The sequence below is a fragment of the Sapajus apella genome, unplaced genomic scaffold, assembly GCF_009761245.1.
Source record: "Sapajus apella isolate SASKATOON/1434 unplaced genomic scaffold, GSC_monkey_1.0 scaffold49, whole genome shotgun sequence".
In the NCBI taxonomy this organism is placed as follows: domain Eukaryota; kingdom Metazoa; phylum Chordata; class Mammalia; order Primates; family Cebidae; genus Sapajus; species Sapajus apella.
Window position 1 is genome coordinate 16,812,117 of NW_022436989.1, and position 23,979 is coordinate 16,836,095.

The following is a 23,979-nucleotide window of genomic DNA, read 5'->3' on the forward strand; positions in this document are numbered from 1 at the left end:
AGGGACAGGCAGTAGGAGAGGAATGGTAGTTATTCCTTGATGGCAGAATTATGTATGAATAACATTTTCTTATTTGTGCTTACCCAAATTTCTAAAACCTATAACACATATTGCTTGCTTTTTAAAAGATGCTTCCCTGAGGACACTGACAGCCACTTACTTTCCTTATGATAACACTGTGCAGATCACTGGGCCTCAGGCCTGGCTCACAGAGACCAACGCAGACTTCGCTCCCCACAAACATCACAAGGTTCCACCCCTGACAACACGTCTCACAGGGCACGTGGTTCACAGAGACACAGGAAGGGGATTCTGACACATGCCACAACATGGGCGAACCTGGAGGAGTTATGCTAAGTGAACAAGCCAGATATAAATGACAAGTACTGTAAGACTCCACTCAGATGAGGGACCCAGAGGAACCAAATTCATAGAAACAGAAGGGAATACCAGGGCCTGGGGGAGGGAGGAAAGGGGCATTGGTATTGCATGGGTACAGTTTTCATTTTGCAAGATGAAAGCAGCTCTAAAGATGGAGAGTGGTGATGACTGAACAACACTGTGAATGCGCTTAATGCCAAAGAACTGTATGCTTAAAAATGGCTAAAATGGCAACTTTAGTGTTACACATCTTTTACCACAATTAAACAGATAAATGCACAGTGCCAGAACCCATTAAATCACCTAAAAAAACAAACATTTCTCTGATACTGCAGCAATGCTGAACAAATAACACAAGTGGTTCATCTCATCTTCCAGCAGGTGGGAAGTAGAAAAGCTAAAACTGTTAGGATCAGTGGCAATTCACACCCTGGATTTAAGCTCTCTTAAAATTTCTTCATTCCCATTTCATTCATCTTTACACGAACATCAGCAATTTCTGTTCTGAGAAATCCACTGTCTGGGGTAATTGAACCAGCAGTACACGGGGGAGGGGTGGCTGTGATGAAGACAGAGCCCAGGATGGGGAGGGGCCTCGTGGAGAATCCAGAGGGCCTTAGGACTCTCCTTTCTGAATTCTCTCCCTACCTGTGTCTCTCCTAAGCCTCAGCCCTTTACACAAGGTTACTAAGGAACACAAGAATGACACTCTGGACTCATAAAGGCAAAGAGAAAATCTGCCTCAAAAGGCCACGATGACCAAAGGGTGAGAGATCCCCAAAAAGAACCCCATCAACAGCTGTCCTCAGAGTCAGACCTCAGCCTTCTAGCCCTGACGGCTGCCCCTGCTCCTGTACTGGCCCTGCTCCTCTACTGGCCCCTGCTCCTTTGCCGGTACTTCTGCCAGTGGGCTGGCTGGTCAGATTCAGAGACAATTACAGGGAGAAACTTATTTTTCAATCCAGAGGTTTTTCTACACCAAAGGGAAAAAATGAAATTCTTCTCTATCAGACAGATTTCCAAAATATAAAATATCAGCTAATCTACAAACTCTATTTGAAGACAATATTTTAAAAACCAGCACTGAAAAAAAAAATTCAGTGGTTCCAAGTAGAAAGCATGATGCTGAAATAGAAGCAAGGGTCACAGAGTTTAAGGGCCAAACCTCATCCCCAGTAGACCGCAAGTGGTGTCAGGGTGGGGGGAACTACAGAGATACATTGTTACAGCATCTAAAAGAAAATAAAATTGGTGATTCTAATCTGAGAATAGAGATTAAGAGGAAATAGGAAGACAGAGTTAACAGAATCGAAGAGTTTTAGAGCAAGAGTGTATCTAAATTTTACAGATAAGGAAAACAAAACCCAAATATTCCCTAACTTTTCCAAGACCACAGGACTAGTGGCACAGCTGAGCCTAGGGCTCCCAGCTTTCATCTTCGTCCTGGACCCTGATCCTGGGCTCCCAGGTTATTATTCTTGTCCCCATTCCATGACTTTCAGCTGGGACTGCCACTTGGGTGGTACACTTCATCTAAATTCCAGATTCTTCCCCAAAATACGATGAACTAAGCCAAGAAATAGAGTTAAAACAATCATGAGTTTTTGTGACCACAGCAGCCCCAAGAGTGGTAGTCTCCAAAGAGGGGCCACACAAGACAATCTTCTGGGGCAAAGAAAGAAAATAATAGACATTGTCAGGTATTTTCCTCATCTTTTATAATTGCATATTTTAAATACACTTTATGATACAAACAGGAGGCAGGGAAATACTGGGTAGGAGAGAGTGGTCCCCGGTGAGGGTCAAACCCTCAAGCCTGAACCCAGGGCCCAAAGTGAGAACATGCATTTATATTTTCCTGTCCTAATGTTGCCTTCTCCAAAACCACTCTGTCCTGCCCTGCCCCGCCATCCCATACTTATAAACCCCAGGCCCTTCTGGCAGAGCAGCAGAGAAAGGGAGAGCAAATAGCCGCATGTTGGAGAGAATCAGCTTAATTTCAGAGGGACAGCTTGACAGTGGGACTTTGGAGAGAGTTTGGCCGGGGACAGCTGGACTCCAGGGGAAGACCACCTTCCCACTCCATCCCCTTTCCAGCTTCCCATCCCACTGAGAGCCACTTTCAGTGTTCAGTAAAATCCTCCACATTCACCATCCTTCAATTCACTTGCACAATCTGATTCTTCGTGGACATTGCACAAGAATTCAGGTACCAAGAGGGTGGATGCAAAAGGCTATCACCCTGACCCTGCACTGAGCTATTAAACACTTATCGTCCGTCTGTGGACAGCAAATCTAAGAGCATACTGTAACACATGCCCTCTGGGGCTCCAGGGGTCACAGGTACCCCCTCTACATTTGCTGCCAGGGGGCCACACAGAGTTCTACTCCTGCCGATGCCCAAAAGTATTCATCCTAACCCCTGCAACCACTCACTGTATGCTCCCTCTCCATGAGGGGTTGAGAGCTGTGGGCTGAGTAAAGGAGCCAACCTTTTTGCGAGTCCTGTGAAGGGGTCAAGGGAACTACCCCATTTCAATTACAATGTATCAATAGATCCGTACGGCAATATGCATGTAATTCCACACATTTTAATACATATGTGTGTTGGGGGTGGTCTAAATATATGTTTGCTCATAGAGTGTGTGGTCAGAAAATTGGAGGCTGTTGGCCTGGAACATCACTGCTCTGCTCTCTTAGATCTGGCTCCTTCATCTGTCAGTGACTTCTATGGCCATAAAAACATTCAGCGTGGTGTCATGTCTTCCCACCCATCTCTCTACAGCTGCTACATGCCCAACACACAGAACACAGGAAGCCACTGAGCTTCCTGAAAAACCCACTGATCCACTGGAGAGTGCCATGGCCAGTGGTTTCTTGCAAACCATAAAACTTTAGCTGTGTTCCCCATGCTTAGAGAAAATACATTTTTCAATCACAAGAAAATAATTTCTAACAAAAAATTATGTGTATGCTGGTTTAGTAAGAAAAATGGTTTCAACAAAAAAAAGGAAAGAAAGCCTTTCGGCAAAATAAAAAGACATTGTGCATTCATCAACAATTACTAATAATAATTCAAAAGAGAGGTAAATCAGTACATTCCGATCTCTTTGAAGATTAGAAAACCAACTGTATGCAATAGTTCAGGATATGAAAGGCAGAGTCAATGTGAGCACTGAAATGATTTTAAATAAGGTCTGACTCTCAATGGTCACATCTAGCGTATAACCTGAAGATGGCTTTTCCTGTCCAGCTCTCTCTCTTTGCTGGAAAACCATCAAAACACTTGTATGCTTTTAATAGAAGATAATCCATAGGAAGTCTCTCATTAATCCATACAACAGAAATGTATATCCTAGCTTCCTATTATTATAGCAAAAGAATATTTATTAATTATTCTATTCAGATACTCCCCACTGTGTGGGTAATGTTTATTTTACTTATGAAAGAACTGTGGCTCAGGGCTTCATGACTCATCCAGGAGCTGGAAAGGTGACAGAGATGCAGACCTAACAGACACATTTACTGCACGGGTGCATCCACTCAGAGTTCCTGGAGGATACAGTGACATACCTGCATCTGGTGTAGCTGGGACAATGAGTGGGGAGGACCCAGACAAAGGAGGGGCTTGGATGCCTGGGGTGACGCTTATCCAACCACAGTCAAGAACACAACACGCAAACACTCTCACCACCAAAGCAAACACTTCATAAATGGACCTCCAGTTCCCGGTAGGCATGGAAGGAGCTTGAAAGTCGTTACTCTGTCCTAACAAGTAAAAAGCTGAATAAAATGAAAATCAGCGCTTCTTAGAGATCTGTCTTAGATCTGTTAGAGAAATGTCACAAGCCACAGCCCCCGAAATTGGACAGGTGAATACAGGGAATCACAATTTACTGGAGCAGAGGCCTATAAGTAGAAACCCCTGAAGATCCCCTACAGGGGTAGGAAAACCTAAACTGTAGTGGAAAGTTCCTGGAGGCTCACTGTGAACAAGCCCAAGAGAGAAAAATTCCAGGGGGACCCAGTCATGGGGGCAGGGAGGGGGTGGGCGGCTATATTTGTGTGAGTTTTACCTCCTGGAGCTCTACCAGATTCTCACCTTGAACACTGGAGAAATATCCCCTCATCCTTACAACAGGGAGAGGGGAAAATAACCATTTTGAAATAAGCCAGGGCACTGTGTTCTTATTAATAAGGCCTGCCCTTGGGAGAAACTATTTACACGGGGACTAACCTGCTGGCATTTATCAGAGCCTGTCCAACCTGAGGGACAGGAAATACTCAGCCCCGATAGCCTTTAGTATCACCTAAGGATGTGGGTCGGGGGAAGCTGAGAAGCAAATGTGAGGCTCATAGCCCAAGCACAAAGGCTCCCTAAAGGAATGAGACCAAATCATAGGACTACAGCAAGCTTCCCTACTGCCACACCTTACCGCCGCACAACTAAAGGCCTATTTACCAGGGTTCCTTGGACCCAGTCCATCACATCCAGCTTTCATAAAATTACAAGGTAACTATGAGGCAAAACAAAACAAAACAAAACAACAAAACAAAAAACCACACAGTGTAAAGAGACAGAGCAAGTATCAGAACCGGACTCGATATAGAAGAATGTTAAATGATCAGATCAGGAATTTAAAACAACTATGATTAATATGCTATGGACTGTAATGGAAAAAGTAGATAACACACAAGAACAGATGGATAACGTAAGCAGAGAAATGGAAATTATGAGAAAGAATCAAAAGGAAATGCTAGAGATCAAAAACACTGTACGGAATGAAGAATGCCTTTAATGGGCTCATTAGTAGATAGGAAATGCTGAGGAAAAAAATCTGTAAAATTGAGGATATGACATTAGAAACTTCAAAAACTCAAATGCAACGACAAAAAAGATGAAAAAAATTGAAATAATATCTAAAGACCGTGGAACAATTACAGTGGTATAAATATGCATGGTGGGAATACCCGAAGGAGGTGAAAGAGAGAAAGGAACAGGAGAAATACTGGAAGCAAAAATGTCCGAGAATTTCCCCAAGTTAACGTTGAACATCAAAACACACATTAAGGAAACTTAGAGAACACACAGAATAGTATGAAGGCTCGAAAAACTACATTCAGGCATATTAGATTCAAATTACAGAAAATCAAAGATAAAGAAAAAAATATTGCAAGGAACACCTTACCTATCAACAGAGGAGCAAAGAGAAGGATTACAACCAATGTCTTCTCAGAAACCACGCAGGCAAGAAGAAAGGAAAGTGAAATATTTAAAGGGTTCAGAGACAAATAAAATCACCAACTAGAATTCTGTATCATTCAAGACTGATCTTCAAATATGTAGGGGGGATAGAAATTTCCTCAAACACAAGTTGAGGGAATTTGCTGCCAGTAGACCTGCCTTGCAAAAAATGTTAAAAGCAGCTCTTCTAACGTAGGAAAATAACATAGGTCAGAAACTGGGATCTATATGAAGAAAGGATACATCAAAGAAGAAGTAAGTTGAAGGTAAAATAAAAACTTTTCCTTTTTTTTTTTTTGAGACAGAGTCTCGCTCTGTCACCCAGGCTGCAGTGCAGCAGTGCGATCTCGGTTCACTGCGGCCTCTCCCTCCTGGGTTCCAGCAATTCTCCTCCCTCAGCCCCCCAGATAGCTGGAATTACAGGCACATGTCACCAAGCCCAGCTAATTTTTGTATTTTTAGTAGAGATGGGATTTCACCATGCTGATTACGCTGGTCTCAAGCTCCTGACCTCACAGGTGATCTGCCCACCTTGGCCTCCCAAAGTGCTGGGATTACAGGTGTGAGCCACTGCTCCCGGCCTATTTTTCTTTTAATTGAACTAACATATAATGGGTTATTTGAAATAATAATAGCAACAATATATTCTATCATGTATTCATTTATATATACATATGCTTATGTGTAAGTAAAGTGAATGACAGCAATGATATAAAGGATGGGAGGGAGGAATCAAGAATATTTCATTATTATAGGATACTTGTACTATCTGTGAAACAGTGTTATCTGAAAGAAGACAAACTAATTTTTTAAAAAAGACATATAATAGGCATGCTGAGAAGGGAGAAAAAATGGGATCATACAAAAAGCTCAATTCAAATGACAAAAGGCAGAAAAAGTGTGAAAGGCAAAAGTACAAACAGAACAAGGCAACAAATAAAAAATACTAACAATTATAGTAAATATGAATTTAAATATATCAACAATCACTTTATACATCAGCGGTCCAAATACACCAAAGAAAATACCAAGCTTGTCAGTGAGAATTCAAAAGTAAGACCCAATTATATGTTGTCTAAAACAAATCCACTGTAAATAAAACAACACACATAGATTAAAAGTAAAATGATAAAGAATGGACTTCACAAAGAAAGGTTAGATCTATCATGCTAACACTATCAAAACAAAGTAAGAATAGCTATATTAATTTCTGAAAATGTAGACTTGAGATCAAGGGAATTTTTTAAGGTATCAAGAGAGCATTACATAATGATTTTTAAAAAGTCTATTTTCCAAAAAGACGTAACAATCCTTAATGTGCATGTGCCTAAAAAGAGCATTAAAAATACATAAGGCAAAAACTGATAGGAGAAATAAATAAATTCACTGTTACAGTTCGAGACTTCAGTACTCCTCTATCAAAACTGGGCAGATCCTGCAGGAAGAAGATCCATAAGGATAGAGCTGAACTCAATAACACCATCAATCAACTAGATATAATTGACATCTATAGGCCAATTCAGTCAAAAACAGCAGAATACACATTCTTTTCAAACTCACATGGAACATTCAAAAGGGACCACATTCTGGGTCATAAAGCATACCTTAACAAGTTGAAAAGAACAGAAATCAGACTGTGTGCTCTCAGAACACAATACAATTAAACTAGACAACAACAGAAAGACAGCTAGCTGGAAAATCCCAAAGTACGTACAGACTAAACAACACATTGCTAAATGACACAGGGGTCAAAGAAGAAAGCTCAAGAAAACATTTTTTTAAATTTCCAAACTGAATAAAAATGAAAACAGAACATATCAAAATTTGTGAGATGCAGCAAAAGCAGTACCTGCAAGGAAATTTATAGTATTGAATGTATATACTAAAAATAAGAAAGATCTAAAAGCAATCATCTAAGATTCTACTTTAGGAAACTAGAAAAAGGAGAAAGTTAAATCCAAAGTAAGCAGAAAAGAAATAAAAAAATTATTACAGAAATCAATAAAATTGAAAAGAGGAAATCAATAGAGAAAAAAATGAACTGAAACCAAAAGCTGGCTCTCTCAAAAGATCAATAAAATCGATGAGCCTTTACCAGGCTAAGTGAAAAAGATAAAAAGCACACTTTACCAATATCAGAAATGAAACTGGGGATATCACTATAGATTCCATGGACATGAAAAGGACAGTAAGGAATAGTATGAGCAACCCTATGCCCATAAATTCAATAAGATGGATGAAATGGACCAATTCCTCAAAAAACATAATCTGCCAAAATTCACATAAGAAAAAGTCAACAATTTGAATAGGTCATATCTATTAAAGAAACTGAATAAATAATTAATAATTTTCCCAAACAGAAAGCACCAGGCCGAGATGTGTTCACTGATGAATTCTGACCAACATTTAAAGAAAGAAATTATACCAATTCTCTATAATCTCTTCCAGAAGATAGAAGCCAAAGAAATAATTCCCAACTCATTCTATGAGGTCAACATTACCCTAATACCAAAACCAGACAAAGACATTTAAGAAAAGAAAGGTATTGGCTGGGCACAGTGGCTCATTCCTATAATTCCAGCACTTTGGTAGGGCTAAGGCAGGCAGATCACCTGAAGTCAGGAGTTCAAGATCAGCCTGTCCAACATGGTAAAACCCTATCTCTTGGGAAAAAAAAAAGAAAGAAAAGAAGAAAAGAAAAAAAAGAAAAGAAAAGAAAAGAAAAGAAAAGAAAAGAAAAGAAAAGAAAAGAAAGGAAGAAAGAAAAGAAAAGAAAAGAAAGGAAGAAAGAAAAGAAAAGGAAAGAAAAGAAAGAAAAGGAAGGAAGGAAGGAAGGAAAAGAAAAGAAAGAAGGATTAAATAAATAAATAAATAAATGAGGGGTACTGATTAATAGCTCTCATATGAACACACGTAAAAATTCTCAACAAAATAAAACAAATCAAATTTAACAATGTATAAAAAGAATTACACACCATGATCACGTAGGATTTAGCCCAGTTATGCAAGGCTGGCTCAACAAACGAAAACCCATTAACATAATCCATCGTATCTACTAGCTAAGGAAGAAAAATCACATGATTATATCAATAGATGCAAAAAAAGCACTTGACAAAATCCAACACCCATTCATGATAAAAATTCTGAAGCTAGGAATATATGACAACTTTCTTAACTTGATAAAGAATGTCTACAAAAATCCTGCAGTTAACATCATACTTAATGGTGAAAAACTGGAAACTTTCTCACAAAGATCAGGAACGAGGCAAAGATAACCCCTCAGCACTCCTCAACATCATACTGGAAGTCTTAGCTAATGCAATAAGATTTAAAAAAAATGTATAAAGATTGGAAGAAAAGAAATAAGACTCGCTTTGTTCACAGATGACATGACTATGCAGAAAATCTGAAAAAAAAATTTCCTATGACTGATAAGCAATTATATCAAGGTTGTAAGATGTGAGGTCAATATGCAAAAGTCAATTGCTTTCCTATATACCAGCAACAAAGGAGTGGCATGCCGCATTGAAATCACAAGACCATTTACATTAGAAACCCCCAAAATGAAAAACTTAAGTACAAATCTGACAAAATATGTATTAACTCTATATGAGGAAAACTACAAAACTCTGATAAAAGGTATTAGAAGAATTAAATACATGAAGAAATATTCGACATTCATGGGGAGTAAGACAAATATTGTCAAAATGTCAGTTAATCTCAACTTGATTTATAGATTAAATGCAATCCAAACCTTCCAACAAGTTGTTTTGTGGCTATTAACAAATTGATTCTCAAATTAATATGTACAGCAAAGGATCTGGAATCGCGGAAACTACCTTGAAAAGCAAGGAGGACTAACACTACACAGCTTCAAGACTTTACATGAAGTCACAGAATTCAAGACAGTGTGGGAGTGGCAAAATAACAGACAAACAGATCAATGGAAGTAAATAAAGAGACCCAATATAGAACCACATGAATATTGCCCAACTGATCTCTGACAAAGGAAAATTGGTACACAGATATTTATAGTAGCTATAATCATGATTGTCAAAACTTGGAGGCAACCAAGCTGTCCTTCACTAGGTAAATAAACAAATGAATACATCCAGACAATGGAGTATTATTCATTCACTAAGAAATGAGCTCTTCAGCCATGAAAAGACATGGAGGAACTTTAAATATATATTAAATATTAATATGCTATATTATATTAATATATTGAAATAAATATATATTGCTCAAATATATATTACTCAGTGAAAGAAGCCAATCTGAAAAGCTGACATACCCTATGATTCCAACTGCATGACATTCTAGAAAAGCAAAACTTCAGAGGCAGAAAAAGGATCAGTGGTTGCCAGGGGCAGTGGGGAGGAAAGGATGAATAGGCAGAGCATGGAGGACTCTTAAGACAGTGAAACAACTTTGTATGACACTATAATGGTGGGTAAATGCCATTATGCATTTGTCCAAACCCACAGAATGTGTAACATTGAGAGTGAACCCTAATGTCAACTACGATGTGCCAATGTGGGTTCATGGATTGTAACAAACGTACCACTTGGTTGGGGGATGCTGAGAGTGCAGGAGGATGTATGTGTGTTGGAGTAGGGATGCAGGAGGTATATGGGGATTCTCTGTACCTTCCCCTCAGTTTTGCTTTGAAGCTAAAACTGCCCTAAAAAATAAAGTCTATTAAAAAAATTTCGTGAATAAATACTTTTTTTTTTTTTGAGATGGAGTTTCGCTCTTGTTGCCCAGGCTAGAGTGCAATGGCACAATCTAAGTTCACCACAACCTCCATCTCCCAGATTCAAGTGATTCTCCTGCCTCAGCCTCCCAAGTAGCTGGGATTACATGCATGTGCCACCGCGACCAGCTTATTTTGTATTTTTAGTAGAGACGGGTTTCTCCATGCTGGTCAGGCTGGTCTCGAACTCCCAACCTCAGGTGACCTGCCTGCCTTGGCCTCCGAAAGTGCTGGGATTACAGGAGTGAGCCACTGCAGCAAAGCAGTGCTCTCTCCTGCTGACCTATGGAATCTGGCCTCTCCCCACAGACCACCTGCTACAGGGCGACATTTAGTCCATTCCCAATCATATGCGAAAAGCAAGATGGCTTCCTGGCCCCTGGCAGTACCTGGAGGGAGGGTCTCCATGCTTTGTGCTTTATCTTCTCCATTGCTGTGATGAAGGTCTTTCTTTTTAATGGGGTCAATTTCATTCCAGTCCTCCTGGGGGGAACAAAGACACTGAATGAGTTGACTAGTTCGTCAGGCACACCTTCATTCATCAGTTCAATACATGAGGACTCTTAGGAGAGTAATATTTGGCCCTGGGGAGGCACTGATGAGCAGGAGGGAGTGCTCATCTTAAGGACCGCCCCCACACCAGAAATTGTCAGGGAGTCAAGACACAAGGGAAGAAAAGTATGAGCATTACCTTTCCAAAGGGTTTACATTTCTGTCTTCATTTTATACTTGTATTTTGTATCTGTCAGAAGGAAGTACTCCAAAAACTCCCAGGACTTTGGGGATTTGTGAGGGTGGGGAAGTGAGATAGGGAAAGGAAATTAAATGAAATAATTCTAGAGCAGTTAAATTAAAACCATTAAAATGAAGGTTGCTCTCCAGAGCTTAGGTGCTTTATGGACATCTTAGGACCAGATTCTCCTTAAGGGGCCCTTTGAGCTCCCCTCAGAGAGTGTTACATGATTTGTTTAATTCCATTGACTAACACAGGAGCTGGAGGCGGGGTGGGTAGGGCCACCAAGCTTTTTCTAGGGCTTACTCTAATGGGACTGCCAATGAAACCAAAATACATATTAAGGACTTAATGTGAAACCAGAATAAGATATAAGCTCTGGCAGAATTTATTCAACTCATCTGGGCAAACAATTTACTCTAATTTATCAACATGAAATCAGACTAAATAACAACCATACGACCACAGAGCTAAATATATTTTTCCACCACTGGGAATCTGATTTCTGTGACTAATATAAGAAAGGTTTCTATATATAACCCAAATCAGAAATAACCCATGGCTAGTAATTTTCCCACCAGACTCCTGTGAGCCAAGCATCGTCAATTGGCCATTTTCCTGAGCAGATACGATTAGGCGGATGCGCAGCGGTAATCTCTCCCTGCGGGGCAGGGGACCCGGCTCTCTATGGGTTTATTCCATCAGCAAGCACTCCTTTGGACCAGCACGGACTGCGTGCTGCACGTAGTTCACCACAGGAGATGTTTTGGTTCCTTACTTAAAATGTAAAGTGAGATGTGTAGAAGGGTAAATCTCAGGGCCTTAGCCAAATGACAGATTTTTTCCAAATGCAACCTGCTCTGCCAATAATCTGCATTTTTACTCAAGAGGGATGGTAATTAGAGAGAAACTGTGCCTAAGCCTCCCCCATCTCTCGGCCAGCTTTTCCTTCTGCTGCTTCTCTCTGAGGCAATACAGCTGGGTTTATCACATCAGGGCTGCTGTGGAAACGGCAGGAGGGGGAGAGCTGCAGCCTTGGTGGGCTGGTGAAAGAAACTGTTCTGTACCAGGGGATCCTAGCCCCCCTTGCCCATCAGAATGCTTTCCTGGGCCTTTAAGTGCCCTATGCACTTTTGCAAGTCTTATCCCACACTGCAATAAATGTATTAAAGTGCATATGTATCCGAATTTAAATAATTTTTACTACAAAAATGTTTTAAAAAATACAAAATTAGCCAGGCATGGTGGTGCATGCCCGTAATCCCAGCTACTTAGGAGGCTGAGGCAGGAGGGTTGCTATTTATAACTTGGCTTTTGAGATTACTTGGCTGTAAGGAAACTCAATTTACTACTGGCAGTGATTCTGCAAGAACCTTGGCAGATACGCAACAGTGAGAGAATCTAACCCACCAACTGGCTTTACAAAGTAATGAGATGTGCGTGAATACTAAATCAGCAAGTAATGAAGTTACCACAGTCACACTGTGCAGACTTTTAATTAATCATTAATTTTTATTTTGAGGATTGATTGTAGCACTGTGGCTGATAATTCCCACCTCCCAACCCCCCACACCCCATAGGCATCTGGCCTCCTACGTACACCAGCTAATGGATCAAACCATTTCAACCTATGGCTGAATAAAATAAAAACTGAACATTGCCAGTGGAGCTGGTGACTCTAGCATATTTCCTACACATAAAAATAAAGTCATTATTTACAGTCATTACCAGACATTTGCAGGTCAACCATCAATGTTTCCCCAGAAAATCAACTTTTTTCCTTGTTCCCACAAAGACTGATTTTCCCAAAGGTAGCACTTCTCAAGCTCCTTCTCCCTTCCTATCAACGGCGCCTACTATAAACTATTGCAGGCTGAGTTCATGCCCACATAATTAGGGCATGGCAAAGTACCAAGCAGATGGAACAATGTCATGCCATTTACAAATACCTACTATGTGCCAAGCATTGCGCATAGACCCTCTCTCATTACTGCATTTTATAATTCCGGTCTTACGATGAGGACACATAAGATAGGATAAGCAATTCGTCCAGGTTACACAGCTGGTAAGACGCTAAATCTGGCCCTTTATGTAAGTCAGAGTGGGAATGACAGGCTAGGGCTCAATTTAAACTAAATTATAAGAGCCTGATTCTCAAAATGTCATAAAAACCCAAGAATACATTTCTAGGAGGTCATTCACAAAGGACTGTTTTGTTCTGCACTTCCAAGTCAAAAAGTGCAGATTATCATCTTAACTACCTGCTCTTAGAGTAAAAACTGGGAAGGAAAGGAGCAGGGCAAGGAGGAGGAGGAGAAGGGGAAGGAGGAGAGGAAGGAGGAGAAGGGGAAAGAAAGGGAAGGGAGGAGGGGGGAGGGAAAGGGGTGGAGGGGAAGGAAGGAGGGGAGAAGAGGAGTGGGGCAGAAGGGGAGGAGGGGGAGGAGTGGGGAGGTGGGGAAGGAATGGGGAGGTGGGGAAGGAGTGGGGAGGTGGGGAAGGAGTGGGGAGGAGGAAGAGTGGGGAGGAGGAGGAGTGGGGAGGAGGAGGAGTGGGGGGGAGGAGGAGGAGTGGGGAGGAGGGGAAGGAGTGGGGAGGAGGAGGAGTGGGGAGGAGGAGGAGTGGGGAGGAGGAGTGGGGGGGAGGAGAAGGAGTGGGGAGGAGGAGGAGGAGTGTGGGGGAGGAGGAGTGAGGAGGATTGGGGAGTGGGAGGAGGAGGAGGAATGGGGAGGAGGGGAAAGTGAAGGAGGGGGAGGACAATGAAAAGGAGGAACCACCATGGTGGCTGCTGCCTAACACTGAACAGCATTTACGAGGTGCCAAACCCCACTCTGGACGCTGTACACACGCTCATCTTCTTGCAATGCTATACTCTTCCTATGGGACAGGTGAGGAAGCTAAGGCACTGAACGTTTAGTGTTCATACAAAGCTGGATCCACACCACAGGGAGTTCAGGGCTGGAGTTCATGATCTCAGTCGTTTAGCTGTACTGCCTCTAGATAAGATAGCTTCTTCCCTCCCCCAGCTAAATAGTCAAAGTTCAATTAAGACATTGTACTATCCATTCATCTCAGAGTATGTCTGATCACCAGCAAATTCCTGCAGAGATGGCTGACTAGGTTTACTGGCTGACGGAGCACCCAGGCTTGACCCACCCCTGGTCTGCAGACACTAGTCTTGTCCCACCCTCTTCTCCCCACCCCTACCCAGGGCCTTGGGCGGGTATTAAAAAAGTCAGCTCCTAGAGACACAGCAGGTGACAGGCATCTCAGCCTGTGCTGTGCATACACACCCACAGACGAGTACGGGAAACCTGTGTAGAGCAGGGACCCCAGGAAGGCTGTGCACAGAAGTGGCCCCTCGATGGAGACCTAAGGGAGGCAAGAAGGAACAATGGGGACTAGTGCATGGTGGTAGGTGTAGCAGACAGATGGAAAAAAGGAAAGGTCAAAAACGAGAAGGCACGGGAGTGGCAGGATAGTCTGAGACTTGCGTTCTAGAAACATCACTGTGGCTATAAGGTGCGGGCAGACCAGAAGACAGAAGAGAGCCCAGGAGGCCCTTTGGCAATGCAGCACAGGAAGATGGCATGCTGGATCCAGTCCAGGTCCCACAGGGGCAGAGCAGAGACAGGTGCAGCTAGGAGGGGCTGCAGGGCAGCAGGAGGAGCGCAAGGGGGAGGAAGACTCAAAGATGGCCCCAGGTTTCTGACTGCAGCACTTCTGGCATAGGTGTGATGTCCACCGAGAAGAAATACGAGAAAGCTGCTGGGTAGGGTAAGAAGCAATGCTAGGAAATAGAGACGAGTTTGGTTTGGAAATGCTGCGCTACCATGAGATACCAAGAGGTGGGATCTGCAAGGAAATGGGAGTCACAAATCCAGGCTTGTGAAAAGGCCCAGGGCAATTCAAGCTACTGGCCAGCAGGAGGGAGACCACCCAGGGAGGGTCAGGTGTAGGCACAAGCAGGAAAGAGGAGAGACCGCATGGCCCTTGGGGGCGGCACTGGCATCGGGGCCAGAGCCTCAGGTTCCAGCCATAGCTCTGCCAGTGGCAGTGGGCATCAGATCAGAGTCTAGCTTTTCTAAGACTGGGAGGCTGGGCTCAGTGCCTCCTGCACAGCGGGTCCCTGCCTGCCCAGCGCTCCTGTGTAGCTGATACCTTCAGTTAACAGTTGAGGATCTTTTACATTCGCTACCTGTTTCGCCCAAGTTTGATATTCAAAAAGATTATAGGTTCTTTGAGGGTAGGGAAGCTGTCATATTCCTTCTGTATCCTTATGGTACCAAGTGCGATGGTGGCCTTACAACTACTGAGTTGCTCAATAATAAATGCAGCAGAAAAAAAAAAAAAATCCTTGCCCTACTTACTCAGATTGATTGTACCGGCTTCGCCCACTCTGCAGTGGAAGCTTTTCGTTACAATCCCCCTCCCATACATTTACATACATTATAAGACTTATTTACACTAGTGTCGGCACCACTCAAAAATGGAAATGTACTGAATGCAAATGTGTGAAGAAGGCTCTTGCGCCCAGGACTCACTGTTATCCCGGCTGTGCTACCAACAGATCTGTGTGTTTTCTCCCTTTTAAGGGGGAAACGATGCCGTGACAGACAGGTCCTCTTTTCAGTGACAAGTATAAACTGCTGAGATTAGGGGGTAATGATGTGGTTTACGCTGGGTCAAAAGTTGCAGAGAATTCAGAGCCTGTAATCTTGTAAGTCCGCTTTGATTTCCCAGGATGCAGACCTATCTCTGCTTTGTTTGCACCACCCTCAAAGGAGGGATGTTGACAGTGAATGCGGAATGACTATCCCACAGACAGACGGTGCTTCAGGAGAGCGTGGACAAGCGAGGGCTCGAGCTCTGACGAAATGCTGCATTCCATCAGGGAAGTTTCACCAGGCAGCTAGGATCTCCTGCCAAGCAAATGAGAAACCCGGGGCAGGAGAGCGCTGCCGCCCTGCCTGGCATCACCCCTTGGTCCACGGTGTTGGATGCATCCACATGCACCCTCTGGAAAGACCTAGACGCCATAAAGTATGGCGCTGTGGTCTTCTCTCCCTTTGTAAATGGCATCTGGGCCAAATAATGAGAACTCTAATTCTCCTACTTATGAACTTACCCAAGCTGGCAGCGATTATTGATATTAGATATTTTAATCTAGCTCAAAATTATGTATCTTAAAACCTCAAAGTATGTATCTGCCCACACAGTTCTTACAAATGCACACAAGAGAGGCACAAACGGAATGACACCAGGTCATGAGTGCAATGAGGTGGGAATCCATGGCTGAGCGATGTCTACTTACCTGCCATAATTAGAGAGCACGGCAGCTCGAATTCATCCTATTTCTAAGTAGATAAAATAGCAATGACATCTAAATAATATATTATTTTCAGAAGCAGCAAATCCAATAGGTTACTTTATTAAATAGTTATGAAAACTAAGTGTAAATATAGGTTTAGCGATTATTATTCCCAGTATAATCTGTCTTTGATCCAAAATAAGAAAAAAGTAAGAAGTGGTCTTGGCTCAGTTGCCAAAGGCAAGGTGGTCAGCGGGTGGAGGAGGAAAGGCGCTGTGGGGCGAGGAGGCACAGCTGGCTGGAAGATGAGCAAGCCCCTTAGGCACTATTGATCCCATCCATGTGCTCAGGGCACTGTGCAGGCCAACCCTTCATTTCCCAGAGGACTGGAAAACAGGATCCAGAAGGGCTACATGACTTTCAACTGATGCAAAACAAATTACCTCAAAACTCAGTAGCTTAAAACAATAAACGTTTATACCTCACAGCGTCTGAGGGTCAGGAATCTGAATGGTTCTGGCCCATGATTTCTAATAAGGCTGCAAAGATATTCACCAGCGCTGCTGTTGTCTGAAGGTTTGCCTCGGGCTAGGGTCTGCTTCCGGGATGTGTAACTCACATGGCTATTGCCAGGAGGCCCCCATTCCTCACTAGGCCCATCCAATAGGGCTGCTTAAGTGTCCTCCCGAAATGACAGCTGGCTTCCCCAATGAACATGAGGAATAGGGTACATACAAGAGCAAGGGAAACACCATGACGCCTTTTATGGCCTAGTCTTGGAAATCGCTTACTGTTGCTCTGTCACAGTCTGTTCATTAGAAACAAGTCACCATGTCCAGCTCACGTGAAATCAGGTTTCATGGAGCTGAGATTAGACTCCAGTTTTGAGAGGAGGATAATAAAAGGTTGGTTAATATTTAGAATATTCTAAAACCACGACACATATCAATGCCATAAGGCTTGCTGGGGGCAGAGACTGCTGTGGCTAGCCAGTCATTTGTGTGAGGCAGGGTGGGGGGCAGGGGCTGTGATGTGATGGAAGCCAAGAGTTGAGTCACAAAAGCAGCAAGTCTGTGTGGCAAAAACACTGCTTCATCTCACACTGATGTCTTACCCATGTCCAATATAAATACAATTACCACCTTTGGTAACATTTTTGAATTACAAAACACCGCTAAAATAAACAGGCTTACATACATAAAACTAGATAATAACAAAGAATAAATGTTATGTATATTGCTAAATCATCCAAAGCTGCCTCCATATAATTTAAATGGAGAACATCATATTTGTTAACAGAGACATAAAAATATTACTGTGGAAGAAAACAGAAAATAAATGGGCTGTTTTCAATCTTGCTTACTAAAATATATGTTGTCACTGTTAAATTATTTCAGCTGACTAGACCATATGGTCAGAGGCAGATTAAATTACCAAAAATACCATCTGAATGACTACTTGATTCCCTTCTCATCAACTGTCTGGTTTTCTCTGTTATTTGATGACTTTACAGTTAACTACCATGACAGCCAATCCATACAGCAAACCTCAAGTTTTGGGGAAAAAACGGGTTGCCAGATACTTTTAAACGATGTAATAATTTATATTTCACAGCCCATTTCTTCACACTGCCAAGCTAAATCATTACAAACTAACTAAAATACTGTTTACTCAAAAGCAAATGTTTAGAGCACACTTAAGTTTCCTGCTAAAGACTAAGACCTCCCGTGATCAAGCATTTTCCCTATTAGGTGACCCCTGGGAGAACCAGAAGGACTATTAATTATTTCTAATTCTTCAGAGTTGATGTTCCACAAGGGTAGTGTAGAGGAATAATCTTCAGGTCTTCTCATAAGAAGCAAAAAAACTCACTGATCGACTGTGTCACTATCTAAGCTTTTACTTTCCAAATAACTTACAAATTTTAATTTTAACTTACTGGGAAAGGGTCCTGAAAAAAGAACACCCGAGTTAATTAAGTGATTTCATTTGGATGTTTATCTCCTCCAAATCTCATGTTGAAATGTGATGCCCAGTGTTGGAGGTGAGGCCTGGCAGGGTGTTTGCATCATGGGGGCGGATCCTTCATGCATGGCTTTGTGCTCTCCCTGTGTAAAGAAATGCATTCGCAGAGATTTGACTGTTTAAAAGAACCTGGCATCTCCTCCCCTCTCTCTCTTGCTCCCTCTCTTGCCATGGGACACATCTGCTCCCCTTTACCTTCTACTATGATTAACTTTCCTGAACTCCTCGCCAGAAGCAGATTCTGTTGTCATGCTTCTTGTACAGCCTACAGAACCACAAGCCAAACAAACCTCTTTTCTTTCTAAATTACCCAGTCTCAGGTACTCCTTTATAGCAATGCAGAACAGACTAATCTACTAGGCTAGTAAGATCTCTGAACAATAGCAAAACTTCTCTTAAAACCAGAAGCCTGTACTGTGTAAAACACTCATATCTATGGATTTATAAAAGAGATCAGTTTTTGTTTCTTAATAAAAGTTCCCACTGAAAGCAACAGTTTGGTTTACGAGAGAGAGTGGTATCTTTCCTCCTACTCATTGTTAGAATAGAAAGGGAACGTAATATACCTTAGAGACCAGAGACATGCTTCATTCAGTCTCTCAAATATTTCTGAAGCACGTGTTGTGCCACATGTAGCAGAGGTAGCCACGAGCCCTCCCAGTTCCATCACCTAGGGAGAGCAGGTAGAATCCAGGTGGAGAAGTAACATCAGCCTACTAGAAGCTTCGAACGCTCCAGCCCAGCAGCTCCCAAAACCTTTACTTGGGCAAAAATCAAAAGATACAAAGGATTGAAGAATAAAGACCTGGGTAGAGTAGAGGGTGAGGAACAAGACAGAAAGGCCAGGTTTTGGATTTTCCAATGCCTGCACCAGCCCTGGGCAATATAATTACAACTTCAGGAAATGGGACCCAGCTTTAGCGGTTTGTCTAGAAGCTCCCAGGCAGTTCTCAGTATTGAGAACCACTGGCTTCATCCATGTATTTCCAGTTTCACATTCATGACTCCAACTTGGTTTATGAAACTCAATGCTGCAAATGAGAGGAGAGCAAATTTCTATTTTGGATTCAAAGTCACAGACTGTTTCACACATACTCCACTTGCTCACAAATAAAAAATACACTATGATAAAGGTCACCACTTCACTTATTTTACTGTGTAACCTCAGAGAAAAGCAGGCTGGTGGGGAATACTGCGGGGCTGGCTCAACATTTGAGAACTGTAGCAATGACTTGTGCTGAAGTCAAGAACTACAATCGCATCATCATTAATCCTCAACCATTTAACTTCTCTAACAGGAAGAAGGCCTGGTAAATCACCCTGCACATTGATTTCCATGCACAGCCGGTCAATTGCCTTCATTTAACAAAAATCTTCCAATTTAAATTCCTATAGCTTCACACAGATGAAATGGCCATCAGTGACCCAGCCAGTTGAGTCTAGAACTTCTGGCCACACAAAATGCAAATAGGAAAGGCTTGCAAATGCACTGGCACATCCAGTAAGTCCTGGTCAATCTCTATGACCTTACGCAACCGATTCTGCCTCTCTGAGCCTCAGTTTCCCAAGATATAACATGGAAATTTAAGAACAACTCCATCCCATTTCCTTTGAACTATAAGGGTATGATACAAGTTAGACATTAAGTCCCATCATTAAGAATATCACACTTGCCTTCCTCCAGTTTGAGGGTCTACCCTTTACTCCTCTTGCAGTCACTATTCAGGCTACTAAACTTCCTTTTCTCTCCAAAATTAACTCACTAACCAACTTGCTTAATTTATGCATATTTTACTTCTGTGGTCCTCCTCTCCCAAATCCATAACCCTTGTCTAATCATGAGAAAAAACATCAAACAAACCCCAAACAAGAAAAATTCTAAAAAAAATCCCTGACCAAGCCTCCTCAAAACTGTCGAGATCATCAAAAAAAAGGAAAGAAAGTCTAAAAACATGTCACGTCACGTCACAGTAAGATCAGATCACTAACTGGAATGTGGTATTCTGGATAACGTAACATGTTAAAACAGAAAAAGAACACAGGGGAATGTTGTAAAAAAAAATCTGAATAAAGTGAGAACTTTAGTTAATAATGTATCAATACTGTCTGTTCTTTATAACAAATAAATCATGCTAATGTAAGATTTTAATAACAGGGAAACTGGGTATGGGACATACAGGCACTCTGCACAATGTTCCCAATGTTTCTGTAAGTCTAAAACTGTCCTAGAAAAATGTAAAATTGAAAAAAATTACAAAAATATGTGTATAATCCTATTTCCCTAAAGGGAAAGCAATCACACTGAACGCTCCTGGGCCAACATCTGTCAAGCATCTATTTCTGGGGGGGCCTGTTCATTTTTAGTGGCAATTTTAAGCCCTCTCACCTCCCTCTTCCTTCAAGGAAACTTGGGTATTAATCTTTTAATAAATACTCACTCAAAAGCCAATTTTCCAATGAGAATAATCAGCTCTGATCCAGGGACAGGAGGGAAGAGGCCTAAAAGGAATCTATTCCACAGCACCATCCTCTTCAAGAGCTGCCAGGCCATCCCAAATGCTCATGCTAAGCAGAAGGCAGCCCAGAGAAGGCGCACACAGGGGCAGCTGTTTGTTACATTAACATGCAGCTTTTACTTTATTCCTGGGTCTAAATAAGAGTTTATGAAGCAGGTCAGCTCTTAGCTCCTTGCGATAACTCCCCATTCCTGAAGGCAAGAACAGCAGCAGGTCCTCTAAGAGCCGATAGATAATTCTAGCCCATAAGTTAGCTGAGCACCTGACACTTTAAGGAGTCTTTTATGGCCCCAATCTCTAACGCTGGCTCTGAGTCCACCACCTCCCCAGTCAGGTGGTGGCACACAAAGCCCTCTCTCAAGCGCGGCTCACTTCTTGTTCTGGGTTTCTCAACTACAGCTGAAGCAGGTTCTCTTACTTTAGAAAAATGAACTTCTGCAAACTGAACTGGAAAACATCTCTTTATCAAAAAAAAGGGGGGGGGGAGGTATTTTAGAAAATTATTTCCTGTGACTTATGTAAAAATCAATTGTATTTTAAAATTTAGAAAATAATAATCATTCCCAATAGATAAGAATAAAAGGTGGGAGGAGAGAGGTGACATCCTCAGGCAGCACTTGGTCATGAGCGGCACCCAAGGGCCACAGCAGAGCAGCCACAGGGAGGCCAGCAGGAGGCAGCCTCATAGGCAGGCCAGGATGCAGCGCTGAACATTTCACATCCCTGCTACTCCATCTCCTCCTCCTACTCAGCATCACCACCACCCTGTCAATACAACTGCAAGGCTGCTTTCCTCCTCACTTCACTGCAGCCCAGGAGCGGGTCTTGCAGAACTACAGTGCAATGCTACCTGTCACCAGTAGGTGCCGCCATGTCCCACCACCAACTGGTCAAATCCTTCCTGTGAGGGTCTAACTTCCTTACAACTGGTTCCTTCCTAGGCCAGCTCTGCAACCACTGAGTCAGAACTGGCTCCAGCGCTGGAAGTGGTGGCTCAAGACTGTAATCCCAGCACTTTGGGAGGCCAAGGCACGAAGACAGCTTGAGCCCAAGGGCTCAAGACCAGCCTGGGCAACATGGTGAGACCCTGCTTCTACAAAAAATTTAAAAAATTTGCCCGGCATGGCGATACACAGCTGTAGTCCCAGCTACTTGGGAGGCTGGGGCAGGAGAATCACCTGAGCCCAGGAGTTTGAGGCTGCAGTGAGCCACGACTGCATGACCACACTCCAGCCCAGGCAACAGAGTGAGAGTCCCTTTGTCACTTCCAGCCACCAAAAAATAAAACACTTGAATTTGTTTTGAAGAGCATCTCCAAGCAAAAAAAAAGAGTCTCAGAATGATATGCAAAGAGCCCCAAAAGGGCTGAGGGTTACAAATGAAATGGGAAATTTGTAATAAGCTTCTCCCTTGACTTATCCCATCACAAATCATTTCAGAGTCAGAAATTCCTGGCAGTACAGCCAACCCAAGCGCGAGTGAGAGGGACTGATGCGTATCCAACACCCACCCCAGGCCCGGCATGGGCTGGCACTAGTATGTTCTCTCTTTGACTCCTCATGAGTCCCCCATACAGCAATTCTCTCCCAATCTGAGGTTCTCTGTACAGCAATTACGCCTCCTCTTCAAAGGGGGAAACCTCAGACTTCGGTTGACTTCTCTTGGGGGACCATTAGAATTAGACCTGGATTTTGGGAAAAGGGAAGAAAGCAGAGAAGTCAGGGGAGAGGAGAGGCTTTCCCAAGCTGCCCTGGGAGACAGCAGAAGGCAGAGACCAGCACATCACACCGCTGGTCACGGCAAGAAGGGAGGGATGAGACGCGCCTGTGTGCTCCCTGAAACCCTACAGTCCACTGTCCTGCCGCCATCTCTCCACGGCCAGGCCAAGGCTGAGCATCCTGAGGACTGTGCATCCTGATGAAGCAGACATTTGAAAAAGACCTGATAAATCCCTTCAAAGTTAGGAAAATGATGGTAACCCATGTGGGATGTTTAGAAAGATGGTGAAAGTAGCTAGAAGACGAGAAAAGCCATGTGAGGCACACCGTGCAAAATGTGTGATATCTGCTCCCAAGAAAGAGAAGCTCATGAGGATCTCAGTGACCTACAGAGAGGAGTGTCTGAAAAAGTTCTAACAAATGAGCAATACATACAGACGGTATGTTTCTTTTTATTAATTTTAAATGCACATTTTCTCATTAACATTTTCTTTGCTCAGGGTTCAGTGGCTATTAGCCGTATGACTATTACCCCCACACCCTATAAGGATTATCCTAATCTATTTTTTCAAAAGGTCTTTATTTCATAAATTACAAATTCTTCTTTCACAAAGGATTTGTACAGAGGACACTGTCATGCCTTATTAGCCCACTTTAAACACAGGTAAACACATGGGTTAAGGTAGTTCAAGCAGTTCCATCGAAGCCCAGACTCCAGATCCAAAACAGTGGTCTTTCCACAATTCCAAGCTCTTTTCTTAGAAGGTTATTTCAATCAGATCACAGTAGCTGAGCAGAGCAGGTTCACATCGTGCCTAACATGAATGACCTACAGCAGAACTCCACACAGAAACCTCCAGCCCTGTGGAGCATCTGCCAGACCTTCTCAGGGTCTCCGGCTACCCCGAGAGCCTCCCTCCCTCTCCAGTGCTGCCCCTGGACAGGATGACTGGGGCCACCCAGGGACAAGCTGTGAGACCCCCTACCTCTGGCTCACTCATTTATATGTCCATTCTCTGCCTTCAACAGCTGGTACATTTTCTATACTATCTCAATACTTGGCATCACAACACAGGCTGCAGATGTCTCACTATCTTATTTTAAAAGCAAAAGGACACAGTGTAAATTAAACCTTATCGGAAAGCAAGTTGGTACCCGACATCAAGAACTAGAAAGCTACTGAAAACCTTTAAGCCAAGAAATCTCACTTCTGTGAATTTATCCCAGTAAACTAACCTAAAATAAGGAATAAATCTTATGCACAAATACTGCAGCATTATGTATAAGAGAAAAAAAA

General features: G+C 42.7%; 1 protein-coding gene across 1 annotated transcript in view; it reads right to left on the reverse strand.

The window, feature by feature from the left end:
• GALNT2 (polypeptide N-acetylgalactosaminyltransferase 2) overlaps positions 1 to 23,979 on the reverse strand; it is a 213,692-nt gene that overhangs the window by 93,648 nt on the left and 96,065 nt on the right. The window contains 1 exon segment of the mRNA XM_032242362.1: positions 10,772 to 10,865. Coding sequence (XP_032098253.1) covers positions 10,772 to 10,865 — 94 coding nt within the window.